The 23,368-nt window shown below is 36.2% G+C and overlaps 3 protein-coding genes across 9 annotated transcripts in view; 2 read left to right on the plus strand and 1 right to left on the minus strand.

Moving 5' to 3' along the window:
• LOC105346102 (synaptotagmin-15) overlaps nt 1–5,662 on the plus strand; it is a 71,414-nt gene extending 65,752 nt beyond the window's left edge. For all 6 annotated transcript variants that reach the window (XM_011454565.4, XM_011454566.4, XM_011454567.4 and 3 more), the window contains 5 exons: nt 1,560–1,653; nt 2,241–2,411; nt 2,963–3,077; nt 4,728–4,910; nt 5,037–5,662. In XM_011454565.4, the coding sequence (XP_011452867.2) occupies nt 1,560–1,653; nt 2,241–2,411; nt 2,963–3,077; nt 4,728–4,910; nt 5,037–5,161 (688 nt within the window). In that variant the 3' untranslated portion in view covers nt 5,162–5,662. The remainder of the gene's footprint in view (nt 1–1,559; nt 1,654–2,240; nt 2,412–2,962; nt 3,078–4,727; nt 4,911–5,036) is intronic.
• Nucleotides 5,663–7,838: 2,176 nt separating this feature from the next.
• Nucleotides 7,839–10,979, plus strand: LOC105346100 (beta-1,3-galactosyltransferase 5). 2 transcript variants are annotated; one of them, XM_066066463.1, is made up of 3 exons: nt 7,839–8,043; nt 9,127–9,306; nt 9,489–10,979. In XM_066066463.1, exon 3 carries the CDS (start codon nt 9,501–9,503, stop codon nt 10,578–10,580), a length of 1,080 nt encoding a protein of 359 aa, XP_065922535.1. In that variant the 5' UTR covers nt 7,839–8,043; nt 9,127–9,306; nt 9,489–9,500; the 3' UTR covers nt 10,581–10,979. The 2 variants fall into 2 exon arrangements, with proteins under 2 accessions (XP_065922535.1, XP_011452864.2); XM_011454562.4 differs by lacking the exon at nt 9,127–9,306.
• Nucleotides 10,980–16,630: 5,651 nt separating this feature from the next.
• Nucleotides 16,631–18,890, minus strand: LOC117684943 (uncharacterized). Its single transcript, XM_034459073.2, has one exon. The coding sequence runs from the start codon at nt 18,888–18,890 to the stop codon at nt 17,082–17,084; it is 1,809 nt and encodes a 602-aa protein (XP_034314964.2). The 3' UTR covers nt 16,631–17,081.
• Nucleotides 18,891–23,368: the final 4,478 nt, after the last annotated feature.

The following is a 23,368-nucleotide window of genomic DNA, read 5'->3' on the forward strand; positions in this document are numbered from 1 at the left end:
GTGCTGCCCTGGCCCTATGTCTGTACGTGAAAGTGTGACAGAATTATTCTTTGATTGAAAATCTTTCGACCAATTGCCGTCATATTTTTAAACGATTTATGGAATTCTGTCATGACCATAGTTTGTTTTATTGATTTATTGAGAAAGTATAGGATTAATCAGCATTACGTTAAAGTATTCCGAAAGACCGGTGGAAGTTAAAATTCTTGAAGCGGTCGAGGGAGGAGTTAAGCCGTACTTCATATGAGTAAGATTGTTACGTATACTACACCACGAAACAATAAAAGCTATTCGAATTTGAGATTAAAAAGAAAGCATGCCAATATTGATTTTAATAAGCCTGCGTTATGTTACTGTTAACATATTCCTCATAAAAATCTTCTGCAACAGCAGAAAATTAACGCATTTTCATCGTCGGAGAAATATTGCAAGAGTAACATAATGATTATTAATGTTTTTATTGGAGTATTTCTGAACTAAAGCCACGAATCTGACAAATTTACAGCTTCTTTGGGAAATAAAACTAGTCTGACATTTTGAAATTGCACAATATTTGCGGTGATTTTATCCGCGGCTATATATGCTGAGCCCTTCAGATTGTTCGAGGCCGACATTAAGGGGAATGTTTATGACTCGTACAGATCTTATAAATGAAATCGCAAACAAAACTTACGATGAATTATGACACCATTCACATTTCCTAGAAATGCAACACCATCTGCTTAATGGGCTGCTGTGTGTCTAAAACATAGCAGTTATATTAAGTACTGCTTCCAGAAAGCCAAACTATATAAAATAGGTTCAGTATCTAAAACAGAAGACTATATCGAATGCAGATCACAGAAAGCCCAAATTATATAAAATGCAGCGCCATTTCTTGTGTATTCAGGAAAACAAAAAGATTTTACGTAAAAAAAGGTCCGTTTTCAGCGTGAATTTCTGCTAGAAACCTACATAACTGTAAAATGAAAAATAAATGCAATGTAGTCATTAAAAAGTAACAAGTTTCCATAGAGCTGGCTTAAAAACCGTTAGCCACACGCAGCTTGAAGCTTGAACGCTGAAAATGGCAGGGAAATCGAAATCAAGCCATTATCACAAGTATTTTAATGGACAAAGCAATTATTTAATAATTCAACAGATGTGCTCGGTACACATTTTTGTAGATACATATGCTATGTTTTCTCTTATCAATTATTTATCAAATGGATAACAAAACCTGAAGTTCTGAACTCTTTTGTTAATTTTGAACATGTGCGGGCTACAATATGTCTGGCAGAACCATAATTTTGTCAATATAGAACTCGCCAAGCTATGGTACAAGTGTATTATACATATGTTCCTCTTGTACCAAATTATTTGGTTTGAGCGAATAAACTGAACTTGAACTTGTTATTCAACCTTTTTCCAAAAATTTACCAACGTCGATGTCCCCGACCCAATGTAATTATAACGCCAATTACCTGTCAGCTAACATGTACTTATGACGTCAATTAACTGTCAGCTAACATGTACTTATGACGTCAATCAACGTACATGTTCCTCTGAACGTTTTTCAGATTGTACCTAATGCCGGATGAGCGCCGGTATTTACAATCCAAATTCAAAAAGAAGACCTGTAATCCCAAGTTTGAAGAAAGTTTTGTATTTCAGGTAAGGGGGAAAACACGACATTAATTCTGGCAATTACAATTATTATATAAAGAAATAAATATATATATTACTTGTGGAAAGATCTTCAAAGGAGAGGTTTTATTTGAAATCAAAAATAATAATAGATCATCTGACTTTATTATCAGAACATCCATGCAATAATTTAAAGGAATTTATTATTTTGTTATAGTAAGGCCCTTCAATCTTACTCTCAAATTATTTAATCATGCTAAGTTATCTTTCAAAAAAGATTGGATAAAGCGAACAGTGGAACTTAATTAATAGAAAAGCAAATAAATTTTGATTTTCCTAACTGATTTTATTGTTTTTTGTATCTGTTGTTATTAACCTATTTAGAATCGAGAAATCACACAGCCAAAAAAACCACGATAAAACGTATATTTGATTATATTTGATTTTTCATGTTTTTACATGTTGATGTAAACAACAACATCACCAAACACATGATTTAGAATAATGTAGTGATTTGCCTATATTTTCTTTCAACCTGGCTATTGTGACATGTAGTGTTATTGCTAGAGATGTATTTTGGAGAATTTTCATTGATCTTTTGTTGCTGCTTGCAGGTGTCTTACAGGTCGTTACAGGACCGAGTCCTGAAGATCACAGTTTATGACGTGGACCGTCACCGACGTCATAATGTGATAGGCCACGCCCTCTACCCGCTCAAGGACCACGGCGCCGAGAGTAACGAGCGACTCGTCATCTGGAGGGACCTCGAAAGGGAAGTAACTGAGGTCAGTATAAACTAGGGGAAGATTTGTTACCGAGATGTGTAAGTGGTATGTTAAGTTGTCTGTTGGTCATTCAAGTTACATATTATTAGAAGGAATCAACGTGTTTAATGTACATATATAATAACTCGAAATCAGATTTTACTCACAACGACTTTATTTACCAAGTAGACAAGTTCGGCGACTAATTTTTGCGGCATAAATGTAGATTGTCTGGAAAATACCATAGCAGAAGCAACTGAAGACTGGTTTGTGGCGAAAATTATCATGACGAATAGGCTCGCGCGATAATTTCTCGCACGCGAATAATAGTTGGTTTATAGGTTAAAATAGTTTTCTGCCATTTGATATTAGAAACGTAAGAGTCTCTGCACTATGACTGTTATAACCGAGGTACATGAATGTACACTGTACGTTTTCAACCATATTAATTGTTGCCCAAATATTCTCGGGTGACATAAGTGACATCCCCGCCTCTTTGGAGGAATTAATACAAAAGAGTTCTCTTCCTGTAAGACGTTGTTCTGTGATGATTTCAATCGTTTATTGTACAGTCGACGGCCGACAAAGGCGAGCTTCTGGTGGCTCTGTGTTACAACAATCATCTGGAGCGCCTGACGGTGGGGGTACTGGAGGCCAGGGACCTCAAATACGAAAACCAACCCAGTGGTAAGTCGGCCACTTCCTGTTGACTTTTCACCCATGCATCCCTAAAAACAAGACATTAAACTCAAGATATGAACCAAATCTTTATCGTTATTCGTAAACTGCCCTGTTTTAACTGTAATTCATTCTCTAAATAGTGTCATAATTTGCGATACTAATAATTTCATTATAATGAAATTTTTGAACAAAAAGGAAAAATGAGAGATATTTTTAAAAGACAACAGGCCATTAACCTATTGATTCGAAGTTGAAGCTTTACACTGTGATGGGTCTACAATATACCATTAACGGTTATTCATTCCTATTACAAAATGTTTTACTATCTGAGTGAACGTAATCCTCAAAGAGGACTAGGTCAGCCTCAATTTCAAACAAAATTTAAAATCAAAATTAAATCGTATTATTTTCTTTTTCCGAATTTTCTTTATTTTGCAGTTTTATGCCGATTGGCTATGACTGGTTAAAACTTGCAATTTTTGTGTCAAAGATTGTAAATTTATATTAAACGGTGACTTTTTGAAAAAGGTGTAATAAATGTTTGAATTAGCAGCACAGCTACAAGGTTTAAGTGGGGACACAACACAAAATCAATTAGTCTGCAAATTGAAACAGAGTAAAAAAAAGCGAAATTCAAATCTCATACTTGCACCAACATCAAAGACTCATAAACTAGAAATGCTAGCAACTCATCAGGTCGCTCGGAATCAGGGGAGCTAACTCCGTAATGGTTGTATAATGTATCACGATCACGCCATAAAAACGAAATTGAGAAATATGCTTTCTGTAAAATTGTTACCGACAAACCTCACGATATCGATCAAGTTAAGTATCGTTATTTAAATCTTCCTCCAGATGATGCCTTAATAACATAAAGATATGGGTTGCATGTAGGTGTTTCTTTCCCGGAGGACACGCGCGTACTGTCAGCGAAAGCAGATCAGTGACTAACTTGGGATTTAACACAATTAGCTGGTTAATATATTTATTGAGGCACGTTAGTTGTGTGGTCCCACTGATCATAGAGAGTTCTGATAATATTACTCCAAACAGCATTCCTCAATTTCAGACGAGTAACTCGCGTCTACAAAAGGGTTTACAAAGCAGCGAAAAAGATTTGAAATAATATTTGTTTTAATTGTTGAGGGCCCACACTTTATAGCCATATGTAACAAACATTTTAAGAGTGCACTCTTGTACTTTTCAATTCAATGTGAACTCGTTCAACATACACCTGTTTGAGTTTGTTGCACTGTGTCCTATGAATGGACAGTTACCGAGGGACGGACCTGTAAGTACAAGGGGTTAGCACAAAATTGAAATTGGACAAGGAGATACTTAGCAAGATTCAAAATCTTATGATAGACATGTCCATGCGATACATGTGTGACAGCGTTCTTTTGATGTTAACTGGTTCGACCCACAATCTTGACATTATGCTTCTTATGATCAGAATGAGAATGTTAGGGAGGATAAACCTTGTCGTGTCTCACACAAACTGATTAACAGAGTCTACGGTTGGAAGACAGCAGACGCACGGGTATCCTTAAGAATACAAGTTGTCCAATCTCACTTGTGAACGGACATTTTCTATAACAAAGATTTAGGACAATCAATGCATGTCTGTTAAACAAATTGACGTCTTTCTATTTACAGATACCTATGTAAAAGTGTGTGTTCTTGTTCAAAACAAAGTGTTAAAAACCAAGAAGACGGAAGTTCTGAAGAAAACAGACAGTCCAAACTATAATGAATCGTTTACGTTGAAACTTCCGGTAACCAGCTTGGACGCCGCCAGTCTAAGTCTAACCATCATGCAACATTCCAGCGGTCATAAAGGTCAGTCTATTTGTGGTGAAAAAAAAAACCAACGGAGTTTAAAAGTGAGCTGAAATATCTACAAAAGTTCTCTTTTTTTTTGTTTCTATCAAATTTTATTTGAAATTTGTTGGTTTTCCTTTTCAGATAAAATAATAGGCAGAGTGATTTTGGGGTCTTTCATGTTTGCCAGAGGTAAAGAGTTGGATCATTGGAACGAGATGGTGGCCAATCAAAGGGATCAAGTGACCCAGTGGCACGGACTGGTCTGAGTGTCCGTGTGTCTGGTTGTCCGTGTGTCTGAGTGTCCGTGTGTCTGGTTGTCCGTGTGTCTGTGACACCCAGACTGACCGGGGGCGGGCTGAATCAATCTGTCTGTACTATACAAACAGTGACACGAACTGGTAGCCTTTTGGTCGTGTGTTTGTGTAACAGAATGTGATTGTCCGTCTGTCTGTGTCAACTGCTTTAACAATCCATCTATTGCCTTTGCTGTTTATGAGGAATTATGGTTACAGTTCATGAGGACATTATCAGACTGTCGAGTTTGATTCATCCTCCATACCTTGATTTATTGAGTGAGAGTGAATCAGACAGTTTGTGTCCATGTAATCGTCCATGTTTGGGATTTCGTCATCAGCAAATTTAACTGTTGTAATATGAGACACTTCATAATCATGTTAACCATACGTGTATATCAGTTATTATTCTCACGACAATAAAAAAAATGTTTGCATAAATACATTTGCCTAATTTATGCATAAAACACGGTATCTTATATTGAATTTTGATGGAAAGATTTAGTTTTGATTTAATTATATTTAAGGGGATAAATTTGTTATTAAATGAAGGACTTCAAGAATGCGATGTTGAAGTATATTTGCCCGCATGGTCTGTTACAAGCGTGTAGAATAAAGAAAAGTCACCGAGGGAGGTGATCGGAACATTGCACTCATCCAGGCATCACCGACACAGGCCCAACCTAAACCTAGCTTCACCGATGGATCATTGTATACTCACACCCAGGGTATGTCACAGACCCAACCAAAACCAAGCTTCACCGAGGGATCATTGTACTCACACCCAGGGTATGTCACAGGCCCAACCTAAACCTAGCTTCACCGAGGGATCATTGTATACTCACACCCAGGGTATGTCACAGATCCACGCCTCACGAAGCTCCACAGAGTAACTGCTATTATATGTATATTGTAATTCTTATATTTACTGGCAAGTGGGTGGGTATAATTACAAAATATGACAATTGCCAGATTGTGCATTTTATACATATAAAATACATGTATGTGTCTACCCAGTATATTCGCGGTAATTCTACTGTGTAAATTTAAGAAATTTTAATTCTCCAACCTCGACACCAGATCCACGCATGTACATCTATTTAACTCCTTTGTAACGGGATGAGCAAAACTTTCTCACCCCCTCCCCCCCCCAAAAAAAAAATAGGGAAAATCAAAAAAGAGTTGTAGAAATTGTTCTTTGAAGCTTAATTCCTGTGGAATGTCTGATATGAAGATAGCGACCATTGCATAATTCTACAATATTGTCACCTTCACGATCCAGGAATGGAAGCTTTTAATTGTTTAATGGCATAATTAAGTAAGTAAATCATTTATCAAAGTGATCAATTCTTTATTCACTCAAGACCAGTTCACTGATATTTGAGGTTCGAAATAAGAATATACAAATGTACACAAAAACAGTCAAGGGTCGACGTCACATGTACAAAAAAAGTAATAATTATTAAAAAAGAAAAGATAAGTTTACAATACAGTAGGGTTTTTAAAGTATATTTCTGGAAGAACAGACTTTGAAATTTTTTTTAATAAATATTGACAAGTTTTTTAGTTTTTCTACATTACAAGTATTCATTCGCTCGTTAGATTTTATAATATTTGGATTTTCATAATATCTCTTGGACAAAATCATTTTTCTATCGTTTACAAAATATTCTTAAATATAATGAAATTCATCCACAATGCTATTAGAGTCACACATTGTACATTTTCTTAAATTTTTATCAATACATGTAGTGTACCATCTACATGTTTCTATTGGGAATCGATGATTACATGTTCGTTATTTTGTAAACGCGATCCGTTGATCTGCAGGTAAAATCAACAAGTACTTTTCTAAATTTAAATTTATTTTTAAAATTCTATAATTGATACGTACATTTTGTTGATTTATCTACTATAATTCTCCAATCTTGTATAAATTGATTTTGTAATATTTCTTTAACTATTAACTATTTAACTATAACCAGGTATTTTCAATTCAATTTATTATCCTTTAGCTTTACAACTCATCGGAATACAAATTATAATACATATAAAATTATATACAAATGTGCAATGTGCAGTAAGTGAGTGGACATATTAAGACAATATAACTACATAGTGTTTGATTTTCCCATATATAAGACAACCCGCATGAGTTGAGTAGATGTGTGACGTGTTTCTATTGAAAATTTACTGATTGTAATATACAATGTAATTATCACACCCGGCCCATCGGACCTATATGTCACTAGTACTGGTAAATCTGTAATACAATATAAAGGTCAGCGTGAAAGTTTGGTTTGTCTTGTCCTTAAAGCTTTAAGTTGGAATCAAAGTAATGTTTTAAATAAATCGTTGTCATTAAAATTTGCGGAGTCTACAGTGGTAATTAAATCAACACATGATATTTCATTCAGTATTAATATATGAATGGGGGTTTAATACAATTTATACGATAGTTAAGTTCCGATGGCAGTATAGGAATTTTTTTTTATTTTAACATAGTGCGCTTGTAGTATGGAGCAAAACACGGATGGAATATAGATACTCTTCAAAGGTTTGAATAATCCAGACAAGTAAACGATTGTGAATAGTCGCACAGCTTTATTTGTTGAAGCTTAATGCATGTTGACTGCATCACATTTTAACTTTTGATATAGCCCCTAATCATTGCACGTATGTACACGTGATTTTCTCTGATGCGGAATCCCAAGAAGATAAGAGCTGATTGCAGGGTGTGGAGATCTGTCTGTGTAAAGGAACCGTCCCTCGGCATCAATGGCCGCTCCCTAGCTGCTAAATAACTGAACCACCCCGAGTTCCCGTCGGTGACACGGAAGGCAACAACCATTATGGTAAGCGGACGGTAATGATTGAGAAATGAAAACATCATATCTTACTCACATAAATGTCTGGGAATCTGTGGCGGGGCCCTTTGTTTACATACACAGTTTTGTTCTGTCATCACACGTGCATGTGTCACTATAAATATAACCAACAAATGAAGGTTTTACTATAAATATTAAAAGACTGAACATGTATTTAACTGTGTTTTTAAACAGGAAACGCACGATGTTTAAATAACTTAGTGTTTAGGGTTTGGTTTTTGTCTTTGGATTAGTCCATCTCATTATCAGAGAGGTTACAGACGCCCCCCACCCCCACCAGGTTCCGATCGCCTACCCCCCAGTGTGACCAAAAACGTATTTACTGTTTATTTATCTCTCTTAATCCAGTAAAACAATCCGCCATTTGAGACTATACGAGCTGTACTTGTAATGTTTTTTCTTCCAAATTACAATGAGATCATCAATTTAAAAACCAATTTTTCCCCTGACCTCCTCTGCCTGGGTGATTTAGAAGTACAGTACATGGATTAGGATTCGTTCGGTTGTTTACACTGTACATGTTGCCGTCACTATAACCTGCTGGACTGTACAATGTACATTACATGAAGTGGGTGGGGACAGGCTGTCTGTTAATTGTTTTATATTAACAATTATCCCCCTCTCCCGACCACCCCTTCTTTTGAACTGCACACACACGAACCTGTCTTAATGATATGAAATAAACTATGCTTCCCTAAAGTTTAAAAAATGGATATTTTTTTTATAAACTGGTGTTGTGTAGATGGGGAGCACCTTGCCTACATGTTCTTCCTTATTTACTCTTACTATGGTTATTTAGATTTTGATGTATTAAAATCGATTTACTATCGAGATCCAATGTTCTTTTCGGGGGGGGGGGGTGTACATTTAAATAATTTTGTAATCAAAAACAGCCATAAATGTAGTTATTTTTATTACACTTGTCGGTTAAGTCTCAAGAAAAGGGTTGGAAATTTCGGGGGGGGGGTGGGGGGGGGGTCTTAGCATGAAATAAATATCTTGCTGTTAACCAGCTTTTGTTAGTGTGTAATATAAAAACTATGTGGACAGTGTGCACCACAAAGCCAGACAAGATAGAGACGAACTGATTGTAGTTTCCCCACCAGTCGTGTACATTGATAGCGGTGTGTTCGATTTACGGGATTATCACGTATAATGTGGTGCGGTAAGAAGACAATTGCTAATTAGGTGTCGTACTCGCCAGATGACGTCTATCCATTCACGCACCGGGTAAGTGGTCCAACGAGTCTGTTTGTAAACACTGCCCTCGCTGTTGTACGTTTGAAAGCTCCGAGTGAAATTGGCCTAATTTACAAACGCATGCAAAACCTCGGATTCAGTGTTAAAAATATTTGCAACCTCTGGTAAGATTTTGTGTAATTTTTAAGTGACAATTCTTGCATCGTTTTCAGGATGGGTCCTCTATGAAGACGATACGAAACTGTCGAATTAATTACAGAACTCTGGCCGTGTTGGTTTGTGTGATTTTAATCGTTGGTATAATCTATACGAAATATTTCCACTTTCGGAATTCTGGGAAAACATGGCGTCCTATAGATTTGGTACCATTGGAGACATGCGTCGGCAGCACGTGCATCTTATCAAACGATACATCTGCTGGAATGAAATATGCTTTGTATTTCCAACCTAGAAAAACTAAAGTGAATGAATTTGTGTATCGGTTCATAAATCAGCCAACAGACACGTGCGACCCGATGTCTCCCCCGGTTTTAATCATTATAGTACCTTCCTCTCCTTCCCACATAGAAGAGCGGAAAGCTATTCGATCCACGTGGGGAAGCGTATCTCACGGAGAGAAATGGCCGTTACAAAATATCAAAGGTAAAGCTAAGCTCGTGTTTTTGTTAGGAATAACCGAAAACATCACCACCCTTCAGAAGATACAGGACGAAGTCAATGAACACAACGATATCGTGCAGTGTAATTTTCTAGACACATACCAAAATCTGTCCCTCAAAATATTGTCCGGAATTCGATGGACATACTTGAAATGTCCCGATGTTAAGTATATTTTGAAAGCGGACGACGACACGTTTGTCAATCTGCCGCTACTCGTAGCCACGCTGGAGGGGTACTACCACAAGGTGGACAGAAACGGAGCTATATTTGGAAACATCAATGGCGACGCCAAGGTCAGACGCCGAGGGATGTGGAAGGTCAATGAAATCGATTACCCTTTTCCCCATTTTCCACCGTATGCATACGGAAACACCTACGTCATATCCGCTAATATTGCGGGCCGGATATTTAGTGCGTCGGAGTATATGCCGTATATTCCGATAGAGGACGCTTACATCACGGGGATACTGGCCAAGGTAATAGACGCCCGCCTCGTGTTCGTGTCGGGTTTTACCTTTTGGTTGGACTATAAGCCGAATTACTGTGATTTTGTGAATGACAACAGGATTTCTGCTACTAAAGTCAGCTTTAAGTACATGTTTTACCTTTGGGAAAAAATACATTCTAGTGAAGTAGATTGTTAAAGACACTGTGTGTATGTGTGTGAATAATGAGCTATATTTATGAACTCTTGAAAGACTCTATAACTAACTCTCTAGATCTAGCTAATTATTGAATTGGCTTCAATGAACATATTTTCCAAAAGGTTATATTTGTACATTCGAAATGGTTTGCGGTGTATTGCCGAACATACCATATAAAGGATACGATTGCTCAATTGAAAAAAAAATCCATACATACTCCTATTTTGAGTGACATCTGTTTTTGTATTTTTTTTTTTTATTTTTTTTTTTTTGTATATTTTTTAAGAAAAATACTCAACGAATTTCTTATGCATATTAAAACAAGTGTAGATGTGGGATAAAATAAAGATACTCATTTATAGGCAGAGTGGTTTGTCGACCAACCAAGACTTTCAAATTTGTCAACTTATATATTTATATTTATTTGCAGATAACTAAGATCACTGTTGCCTCATCAAATGAAAGGGACATTGTTTCTTTTTTTCAACTTGATTACAATGCTCAACTTGAGCATTTCCAATGGCAAGCAAAAATGTAAAACTATAAGCGAAATACAGAGCTTAAAATTTTTGTTGTGTACATGTATGATATTTTATATTTAATTCACCACTCCTCTAAAAAGATTTCGTATTGCCCATACATAATTCTTAACAGGAATACCGTGATAACCCCGTACATACCTGCCATTTGCATTTTTAGCAAGTCCTACGGCAAGACTTGAGCAGTTTGCCATAACAATGGACAGTGTTCACGTCACGTAGCAGGCACGTAGCATCGTTTTGGAAAGTGGGAGGCCAGCCTCTCATCCAACAAATCTTGACAAAAAGGCACCCGGCCCACTGATGCTACATACCTGCATGTAAAACACTTTTTAAACAAGCATTCTGAGAGTATTGCATAAGCAATACACGTCCCCTACCGGTTTGTAGAAATTTGTGAAAACAATGCACTGTTATGCAGAATATCATTTCTTACCGTCTTAACAGACCAACCCGATAACGAACCCGATTGTAATAATACAAAAAAAAACCTGTCGATTAAATTTACAACACAATGCTTGATACTATTTTACAGAACTTATTTGTTTGTTAGAAACAATAAAAGGAATGGTCCAAGTAATGCACGATATTATTGCTGACAACATACTTTCCTCGTTTATTTGATACACACCGAGCCCGATAACGAACCCGAAATTAAAAAATTGGAATATAAAAAATTAATTTTCTTGAAAATATGTCAACCAGACGCTACAAAAGTGTAAACTTGATCTGTAGTTTGATATTTTGAAGCTGCTCAGCAAGTTTCATATCATTCGTCCAACGCATAAAGAAAAAAACAGTGGAAAACTTAAGTGGGACAGACAGACAGACGGACGGACGGACAGACGGACGGACGCAGAGGAAAGCTATAGTCCCCTCCGGTGAAACCGGTAGGGGACTAATAACTACTGACACTGTTAAAACCGATATAAAACCGAGAAGGTGTCTTATTTTACACTTTTCTGTGGAATATTTCGTAATCGAAACTCTCGCTGTATAAGGAACACAGACGCCATAGAGTAAGTAATACGTTCTAATAGCTTGTGTAATAACCTTGTATTGGAAACATTCTCTGTTCTTCCTTAGCTTCGCACTGGTCGGTAAAAATGATGATTGGAGGATAATTGATGAAAGAATTCGAAGGGGGGTGGATAAAATAAACAGTGACATGTTTTCTTCAATTCTCATGCAGGTTATGAAGGTAGCGATCATAAAAGACAGTAATACCCGCACCAAGTGTTTGCCCCTAAATAACTGTTTTGTATCAGTTTAATTAAAAATGAAAGTCACATGCAAACTCCGGTAATACATATGATTTAAAAATTATAATTTTCATAACTGAAGGATGAGATCCCTTCCCATATGATAATACACATGAGCAGCACTTTATGTGCAATTTGGGGTTGAACTGTTTGCTGTGAATTTTCAGTTAATCAATAATCTTAACATTTCATGTCATAGAAAGTATAACGGTCTATATAATTATTACAAACAAAATTAAAAATTAAATGATGCCCCCTCCCCGTGGCGGTTGCCGGTTTTAGATTTGCTTTTGTGTGCCTACATGTACATCATCGTGTGCACAGATTTAGAAAAGGGGTGGGAGTGAGGGGTCCAGTTTTAAATGGATTATCATTATGATGTTGACATACATAAGTTCTACTTTCACTTTCTAAATGTGATCGATCTCCCTTTGACAGCATACTGTATCATCATCTTTTAATATTTAAATAATCTTATCATCGTTACCTATCCTATCGCATTTGTAAAGTTTCTGGCATTTTAGTTGCAAAAGTTGTTTTTTTCATTTGTCAGACTTGCACTATTGAGTTGACCCCATCTTGACCCTGTATAAACAATTTCTTATTAAATTTTTGTATTACATGTAAGTAAGTGTACTAGACACTTAATCCGATTAAGTCATTTTTGTATGAGTTATAATAGGAAGGAAGGAGTATTTCATTCTTAATGTATTATAATGGGACTGTTCTGACCCCACGAAACAAGAAAATACAAAATATCTTCTAATGTCATTATGATGCATCAAATGGTGTAAAGTACATTAATGACCCTCGGGTGTTGTCTTTTAAATGATGATACACTGTTTATTTTGTTAACTTCTGAGATCTGAGATCCTCATCCCTAAACCATATAATTTATTCTTGCTCTTTGTGTCATTGCGCGTAAAATTGTATATAGATTATGCCCCCTTGGAGACACCCTGACATTCTAGAACTAGAAATAATAAAGTAATTTATCTTATTCATATGTAGTGTTTGATCCATGTGGGTAATTCCTAGCCTAATGATGTCACTGCTTTGTTTAGGATACTTTACAATTGCCCCAAATAGGCGAATACACATGCATATAACATTTTGTTTTTAAATCTTAAAAATTGAATTAAGCAATTTTCAAAATGTTAATGTGCATCAGGAGAGAAAAAGCAATCAAGAAATGATTTAAAATTTGCTACTGCACACATGTAAGAACGGAGCGGGGACATAGAAATGCCGGGCGTCCGTCCGTCCGTCCGTGTGTCCGTACAAACGTGCGTCTGTTTGTCCATCTGTATACTGTTATATCGCGCTCCGCCCCATCATCGAAAATATTGCTAGTTTATTAACATCTGAAGACATCAGAGATATATGTAAGTATAATAATTGACCGGCGGGGGACCCAGGAATTCTATTCTTGTTGTTTTAATTTTAACTTGTCAATGAATACTACTTATTGATCCCAAGGTAGAAATATGACCTCTGATCATATCTCAATAGATCATTTGTCAATTATGCAAGGTGTAATCTAATTTGTTTTAAAGAATAACATCTTTTACCAGTTTATAAACGTTTTTATAGACACCCACATTATATTTTGATTTTAATAGATCATTTGACAATTAAAGGGGGGGGGGCAGTTTATATTTGAGGGGTTTTTTGGTTTTTTTTTTTTTGGGGGGGGGGGGTTCCAAGTCATATATTTGACAATTTTTTAATGTAATTTAAAATAGGACTAAGCCATACTACAGTCATGAACATGAATAGTATAGAACAAAACACAAACTAATACATGTATATATACATAGGTAGTATTACAAAACATAGATGATTGATCTATATCTGGGTTCTTAAATTGAATCATATATCATGTACATATTATATTATTGTTTCTTTGTTCAAGGCATTTCAGATGGTATGTAGGTCATGATCCCAAGTGCTCTTCCTGAAATTATCAAATATCATAAAAACCATTGAGATCCCCACCTTAATCCAAAGATATTATTCCTTCTTAGGTCATGGCGCATCAGATCATTTAATATGGCATGTAAGTCATGACCCTAAGGGGTCATCCTGACCCCCTTAGAATCAGAAATTGTCAATTATATCTAAATTATTGATGTTTGATGATCCTATCTCTATTTAATCTTTATCATTAAGTCTCCCAAATGAAATTTGGAGACTTATTGTGTTTGTATGGTTCTTAATACATGTATTATTATTCTTCGTCTTCTTCTTTTTCTTCTTTCCCGCTCTGAACTTGTTTCTCAGAGATGGCTGAACAGAATTGTACAAAACTCTAGGATATGATAGGCCTGCATATCTAGTTGTGCACCCTGGTTTGATTTTTTTCATTTTGGGTTAGACAACCACTTTCCGGGGGTGTCAAAAGGGTGTGGGGTCTAACATTGAACCTCGTAGGAAGAATCGTAGACTCTATTGTAAATGGTAACTTGAAAACGGACAAAGAAAATAATATAGGGTTTTCATAATCATATATTGACTGTTACTGGTATATATAGGGTTTATTAGATCTGACTCCTGGGGTCATTCCCACCCCCAGGAATTTGAAATTACCATATATCTCAGAAACTGTTATAATCATGACCCCTAAACCACATATATTCATGTTTCTGATGTCAAGGGGCATCAAATGTTATGTAGGTCATGGGCCCTGTGGGTGGTCCTGGCCCCCTCAAACAGCAAGTCCCTTAATATCTTCAAAACAGTTGAGATCCCCACCCTTAAACCATATATATTCTTGTTCCTTGTGTCAAGGGGCATCAAACGGTGCGTAGGTCATGGGCCCCGGGGGTGGTCATGACCCCCCTCGAACAGGAAGTACATGAATATCTCGAAAACGGTTGAGATCCCCACACCTTACCCATATATATTCTTGATCCTTAAAGGTCATCAAAAGGTATGTAGGTGATGGGCCTCAGGGTTAAATTTTATTTTTAAAAACCATAATGCACATCTATGGAACAGTTCCTATCATATCCCAAGATATGATTTGTCTATCCATTAAATCATAAAAGGAGTTCTAGGATCTATGGGGTTTTTTTAAGTGATAAACGTCAATTTTCAGCTACTTTTTGACTCCCTGGATGAAATTTAATTTTTTAAAACCTCACTGCACATCTATAGAACAGTTCCTATCATATCCCAAGATATGATGTGTCTATGCATTAAATCGTAAGAGGAGCTCTTGGATCTATGGGGTTTTTTTAAACGTCAATTTTCTGCTACTATTTGACTCCCTGGATGAAATTTAAATTTTTAAAACCTTATTGCACATCTATAGGACAGCCCCAAATATATCCCAAGAGATGACGTAGTTACTCCAAAAGTTGCAAGAGGAGTTCTGGGAACCATACTTTTTTTGCAAAAAAACGTCATTTTTTGTTGCCCACTGATCCCCTTAATAAAAAAAAATCCTGGAACCTGATCACACCTCAATATGACACCACCAATCATATTCTAGAAGATCATTTGGCTACTGCCAAAAAAAATTACGTTTTTGACCCCAAAAAAAAAAAACCCGTCATTTTTCAGCCATTAAATGACTCCCAGGACAAAATTGAAAATTCCGAAACCTTATTGCGAATCTATAGGATACCCTAAAACATATTCCAAAAGATGATTTGTCTACTATTGAAAATGTAGAAGGAGTTCGAGAAAGAAGGTTTTTTGTGAAAATACGTCATTTTTTACCAATTATTTGACACCCAGGACTAACAGAGAATTTTTAAAACCTTTTTACAAAACAACATGATACCCCAAATCAAACTCCAAGAGTTCAGTTTGCTGGTTTATAAGACGTAAGAGCAGTTTGAGAAAATAAAACGTGACAGACGGACGGACGGACAGACGGACGGACGGACGGACGGACGGAACAGGGTAACAACAATATACCCGAACTTTCTTTAGACAGTGCGGGTATAAATATCCGATTTCCTTAAATCTGAATTCTTCTTTAAATATAACAACGTCTGAAAAAATTATGCTAAATAATGCTAAATTGACATAGGATTCAAAACTGATTTATGGTAAATAGTTCAGTAGATATTCAAAATGTTAGAATGTACCTTAAACATTAAAATAGGTTCCGGAAGAAGCTTTCGAGTCCCTTGTTAGAGCGGGATGTCAAGCATCAATATATTAAGTTCTTTGATGTGTCTTTTTGAGGAACTTCGCTTTTACCAAAATTTATAATTGATTCACAAGAATTCACACATTTACTCATTTCCAAATGTTGCGTTAGTTTTATTTAGTGGAGCGAACGGTTGTCAAAAAGAGAATGCTTTACGCCTTAAGAACAAAAATATATCCTTCCCTGAATAAAAAAGTCAACGGAAAACTGCTTTGTGTTTCAATCTACACCAATGATTTGCACCTTATAAGGATGATATGTTTAACTTTTTTCTTCTGCATTTGGTAAATAAATATTATAACAACTACTTTGAATTCATATGCATCAACATAGTTCAGCTTAAAAACTGACCTTTACAAAAATGCATACATAGGTCAAAGTAAGATAACATTTCTTTCCAAATTCACTATGCTTCAAAGTGCAAGCATCTTAACACACAGAGATAAGTTACAAAGATGTTATCGAATTATCACAATAACTTAATAAATGACATTGTAATGGCTGAGAGTTTACTTATTTTGTTTATATACAGATATTAGCCGTTATCAAAAGAGGAGAGACGGAGTCTGTTATCGTCGTCAGATAATATTTCGTGAGTAGACAAAGTCCAACAATTTCTGTCTTGTTCAGTGACCACTTGGTTTACATGTGGGTCATTTCTGTAATTTAATATCAAAGAATCTAATTTTGTAGCATCTTTAATTTCAAGCGCCGAGTATAAATCTTGTGGAATGTTCTGTACTGGTTCGATAGAGTTCCTAGGGCAATCCAAACACAGTCTGGGACGGTGAGTCTCTTGTACCGGTTCCTTGGAAATAATACTATATTCCACTGAATCATCGGACTGTTCCGAAGACGAAGCGGACGGAAACTGTCCCCCCAGCACTGACCACGAGTTATACGGACTTGGTTCTAATACAACACCGTCGACATTGTGGGGTTGGTTACCAACTTTGTCAACCATATATGGTTCCACCTTCACTGAAGTCTCTTCGGAGTCTCGAGTCTCTGTTAATCCTAGAGATTCAAGAGATGGGATCAACAAAGATGGTGCATCAGCTAAATCTTCGTGTTGTTCATCGAGGACTGTTTTGACCTCCGTTTCTGAGCCCAACTTTTTAAGGAAAGATCTATATTCCATTATCGAGTCAATCTCCTTGAAGTTTCCAGACTGTGCTATAGCTTCTGCCCTATCAATTTCCGTGTTAGCATCATCAAACATTCTTCTGAGCTGTTTTATCCTGGCCTTAGCAATGTAGTACATCATTTCTCGTCTTGCTTCGATGTCTTTAAGATCGATCTCGTTCATATACTTTTCTGCCCTGTCCACGTCCTCTTCGCAAATAACGCAACCCGGAATACAACGACCCTTGTTACTTAATCCCACCAGACAAAATATCATCCTTAGGAGAAACATCCTCTTCCACAGATTCCTGATTTCTTCCTCCTCCTCGCTAAGTGCCCACAGTCCTTTGCTGCCTTCGTAAAGAAGCGATTCCTTCAATTCCGTCGTAGGCGTCTGTTCGAACTGCCACAGCTTGAAGTACACGTCAATGTAGATCATGTTTGCTATCTCTAGACACGGCCCGGTGAAGTTCGCGCAACAATGGGCCTGTTTAACCATGTCTTCCCCTTCTGAAAACTTCTTAGCAATAGCCAAAGCATTAGCTTTTCTCCCGAAGAAAACGACTTCAGATATTGAGGCGTCTGTCGAGTTTACAGCAAGCGATTTTAGTTCTGTGAAAATGTCTTGATCAGGTAATGTTACATCATAAGTAATAGCAATTGCGTCAATTTCTGCTCCCAGTAAAGCAATATATTTGTCTGAGAGAAACTGCCGTTTAGATTCTGCTCTCTCGTGTTGAATCTGGTTTTGCAAAAGACGAGCCTGTTTCCGGAAAAAACTCCGTGGATCTTTAAACTGAGCATTATGAACTAAACGTTTGAGATTCTTAAAATACAAATGTATCGACTTTTTATTGATGGGAACCGACCGTTTTACAGTGACCAGCGACTGAGAATGTGATTCTGCGTATAAAAAATGCATATAAAGACTCCTGGCCAGTTCCTGATAGCCGTGGTCAAAGAAACGTCTACAAAGATCGTCTGATGACACGAAACTGTAGTCCCTGAAGACCAGGGTCCGAAATAGTTCTCCCCACGTGATATCACCCACATCCAATCGTCTATCCAGGCACCCCGTAATCTGCAACGCTAAAGCAACTGTCCTGGTGTCAGTGTGTTTCAAGAATTCCCTCAAAGCTTCAAGATCCTGTTTCCTGGGCATGCGCGGTCGGCATCGTTGTGAGATAGATATGATAGGAGTCGGAGGAATAGGATCCATCGTGGAAAGTATTTAAATAATTGTCTGTATTTTAGACCAACCAAGAGTCTAATCAGACGTTGTTTTAAGTTACATCTGGAATAAAACGTATAGACCAAAAAGTCATTTTAATACTCTGATTCTCAGGTGCACTAAAACATTTAAATTTTACCGTATTTTAATGAATGGATAAATAACAGGTTTAATTTTAATTTAATGACAAAGAATTAACACAAAGATAATCAATTGATTTATGATTGTTTTATTTACTTGGACGTTACTTGGACGTTTTGTTTCCCCCTTATCATCGGGGGTTGTTTATTCAACATTTTCAACTTATAATTTAATACCCAAATAATTCGTATGTTCATTGATAGATAATATTACGTTTAAGATGGAAATACCCACAGGGGTACCTTACCTTTCTCCCCTCCCTTCTTGTTATTCTCACAAGTCTTAATTGATGAAATGGACGATGAAAATCTTATGGAAAAAATCCCGGAAATTTACAGTAGCTATACATGTATTCTATTTATAGGTGCAAATCATGTGTTAGTTTCGGTTTATGAGAAGGAGTTACAATGTAATACTAGATCGGTATTTAAAATACCAAATCTCTCCTTTGTTGGGGGAAATTCAATGACTGAATAAAGGTTTTAAAAAGATATATGGATATATAGATTTAAAATTCAAATTCCAAATATTTCCAAATAACCTACATATTTATCGATCCGTACGGCACGTGTAAAAATCTATCATCTATGAAAAGCCATTACCTGCTATTCAAAGGTATCAATAACGGACACGTTTCATATCCTACAGCGGACAAAAGTGAAAACATTAAATAGGTAACATAAACTTAACAATACCACAAAATAATGAACATAACTGTAGCGTGATATATCGACACAAAATATTCCGTTGATCGAAATTCAATCTGTATGGAAGCAGGCAGTTCAATCGCAAAGCAAACCTACAGACGACATATTCTTGATGTAATCCCGATACCCATAGTCAATTTGACATCATTCTAGAGAGGAGGTCAAAAGCTTGTTTATTTCCGTTTGGGGGAGACTGTAGGCATTCTCAATATATTTTATTATTCAAAAATGGACAAAACTCCGAAATTTCTTCATATTTTATTGAAAATGACAGTTTAAAACATGATTTTTCATTGTGTGTACCAAACATTTAAGCCCCGCTACACCATATCAAACAAAGCTATTGTTATGAGGCATCATTGAAAGGAATTATATCTTAAATTTCATGAACCTGTAGGCACCTTTTATTTACTAGATCTTACATATGGTAATGGCCGTCCCCTCCCCTACCTGTAATGGACGTCCCCTCCCCTACCTGAAATCTTGCAACAAGGACTATAAAATTATTATGTTGAAAAACTTTAGAATAATAAAAATGCCTCACTGGATATTCAAAAGGTGCAATAATCATATGATAGGTAATGATTTCCCATTAATTTCTTCACTGTCAAGATAGCTTTTTGTCTATATGTTTTTATATCCAAACAACCCTCCCCAATGCCTAAGCACCAAACAGAAACCCTCCCCGGGGCATCTAAATAGGAAAACAAACAGTAGACTACCTTATTGTCTCACTTCAACTGCATTCATTCTTATGTCCGCATATCTTAAAAGAACAGATAACACATCCCCACATCCCACCCCGCCCTCCCCAACACAGACACAAGACTAAACTATCGCCTATCTTAAATAATAACACATTTCCCCACCCCGCCCTCCCCAACACAGACACAAGACTAAACTATCGCCTATCTTAATAACACATTTCCCCACCCCGCCCTCCCCAACACAGACACTTGACAAGACTTAACTATCGCCTATCTTAATAACACATCCCCCCATCCCAACACAGACACAAGGCTAAACTATCGCCTATCTTAATAACACATTTCCCCACCCCACCCCACCCTTCCTATTGCAGACACTAGACTGAACTATTGCCTATCTTAATAACACATTAGATCCATAAGAATATCAAAAAATGTGTTTTATTAGTGTTTATATTAACATCTTTCTGTTAAACAATTATATTGAGTTAATCGTAAAGAGGATACAAAAGTTACTAAATTATTTGTATATGTACATCACGTAAGACAAATAGAAAGGACTGGCTTGGAAATGGTTTTCCATGCCATACTAGGTAATCTGTCATTAGGAATTTACATTGTAAAGTACGGAAAGTTTTGGAGATAATGCCAGAATGTGTGTTATATTTAGGGAGATAATGCCAGAATGTATGTTATATTTAGGTTGGGATTTATATCCTTATACACCTGGGGCCCGTTTCTCAAAAAGGCGTAAATCTGGGCTTAAGTTAGTCCGACTAACAAAGTTACGCCAATATTTAGTCGGGTCTAAGTTGCGTTTCTGAAAGAGTATTTTGTTTTGCTTTGAGGCTATGATTATATGTGGTGGATCAATTTTCCAATTCATAGTACATGCAGTACCCGAAAGTACGCATGTTATACATGTACTTTACCACTGAATGTGCATAGTTCAAGCTTTTCATGACATTTTATATTAATAAAAGTAGAACAAATGCCTATACACTTGTTAACATAATGAAATTTTAGAGAAAAACAGATGATATGAAAGCGGCATATATAATAGGTTTTAGAAACCAAATATGTGACAATTAAATGCATTGTAGATGATATTGAGGCACAATCTTACATATAGATTGAACGAAACAATACATAGAAATTAACTCCAATGTTCGTGTAAACTTCAAATATTTTTAGAATACATGCAGAATGAGAAGTATGCTTCATAGACACTGTAGGTCTTTAGACATTTTCAGATGCTGGGATAAGTGTCATGTTGTAAATTTTGAATTTACTGGGTATTTACACCCACCCAGTAAATTCAAAATTTACAACATGACATAAGGCTTGATTCTTTTTTATCAATTCACTGTATTATTTATAGAAAATAATATGACCATGAGTATAACAGCAACCAACTGAAATCGAAAATATCTACTGTATAAATAATATCACATGAACCTTGTCCATCCTCTGTTCCAATATTGAAAGAATGTAGACAATGACATGGAAACGATTCTTGATTTTCTGCGATTCAAATGATAATAGTTTTGAAAGATATTAATAGTCAACAACTAACAAGACAGGAATTATCAACATTTGAGGCCGGGGTCTCCCCAACTCCCTTTCCTGTTTTTGGTTTAATCGATGGATTGTTTTGTTTTGTTTTTTTAGGCCGGGGGGGGGGGGGGGGGGGGTGGAGGTTGAAAGTAATATACACCATAAACAGGGAATAATTCGCCCTGTCTAATTTTTAATAATTTCACCCTCGTTGTCAGCGGGCAAATTTATGTTGATTTTCAATATCTAATATTAAGTAACAGCTGTGACTTGGCGAAGTCACGACCGAGTGAAACTGTTTGCAAGTGTAGAAGGACGGAAACTACACGGGACCAAAATAACCCTGTATACAGTATCTTGATTAAAATAAAGTTATAAAAGCAGTTATCTAAGAACACCCTTCCTATTGAAGGAAAGTTTTATAAATAAAAAGTTTTTACAAGTTTAATGGAAAAGGCATCTAAAAAATCACCTATCCCCTTCCGGATAAGACATTTTGCATCTTTGTGGTTTTAACAAGTGCATGTGAGTTTTACTTTCTTCCTATTTAAAGAAAGTTTTATAAATAAAAGGTTTTTACAAGTTTAATGGAAAAGGCATCTAAAAAAAATCCCCTATCCCCTTCCGGATAAGACATTTTGCATCTTTACGGTTTTAACAAGTGCATGTGAGTTTTACTTTTTTCCCTATCTGCTTTGGGTTATTGGGGTGGGGGTGTATACAATTGTTTATATAATAAGTATGACAAATGCAAGCTAGTTAAATTTGTAAATAATGCACACTGTTGTAAAACTGCTAAAACAACGCTTTTGTATTTCAAGTCGACAACTTCGAAATAAAGAAAAATCCCTTGATATACGTACATCTTAAGATCAATTCTATGTAAGAATCAATGATTTATAAAAGGGTCTGGCCACGCATAGTCACCAATTTTCCTTATATTTCATACATGGACACACCTAGGTGTAAAACGCAAAAAACCACTAAAGGTTGGTTGCTAGGGGTAACCGTTGCCATGGTAATCGAGGCTAAAGATGGGAAAATAGCAAAACATACCTACTTTGAAGCCATATTAGAAGGTTTTGCCCACTAATGTAAACTATCAAAGACATAAAACAGCCTTTTTCCTATTTTCAATTATTTAATTATATAAGAAAATTGATGGAGAAACCAATACTTTTAAAATATTACCATGGAAACCGTTGCAAATTTTTGAAATCAGTTTTCTGCGGTTTTTTTAATTGCACAATCATAATAGTATTTACCAAAAAATCCAAGATTTGCACTATTTATTCAAACTAGATGAAGAAAACATATTTTAAAATTTCTGTTTAGTAACCATGGAAACGCTCTA

The sequence above is a fragment of the Magallana gigas genome, chromosome 7 (assembly GCF_963853765.1).
Source record: "Magallana gigas chromosome 7, xbMagGiga1.1, whole genome shotgun sequence".
In the NCBI taxonomy this organism is placed as follows: domain Eukaryota; kingdom Metazoa; phylum Mollusca; class Bivalvia; order Ostreida; family Ostreidae; genus Magallana; species Magallana gigas.

What these genes read in the sequence shown, in the direction of transcription:
- LOC117684943 (XM_034459073.2), bottom strand. Translation starts at nt 18,890, where the DNA reads ATGGATCCTATTCCTCCGACTCCTATCATATCTATCTCACAACGATGC.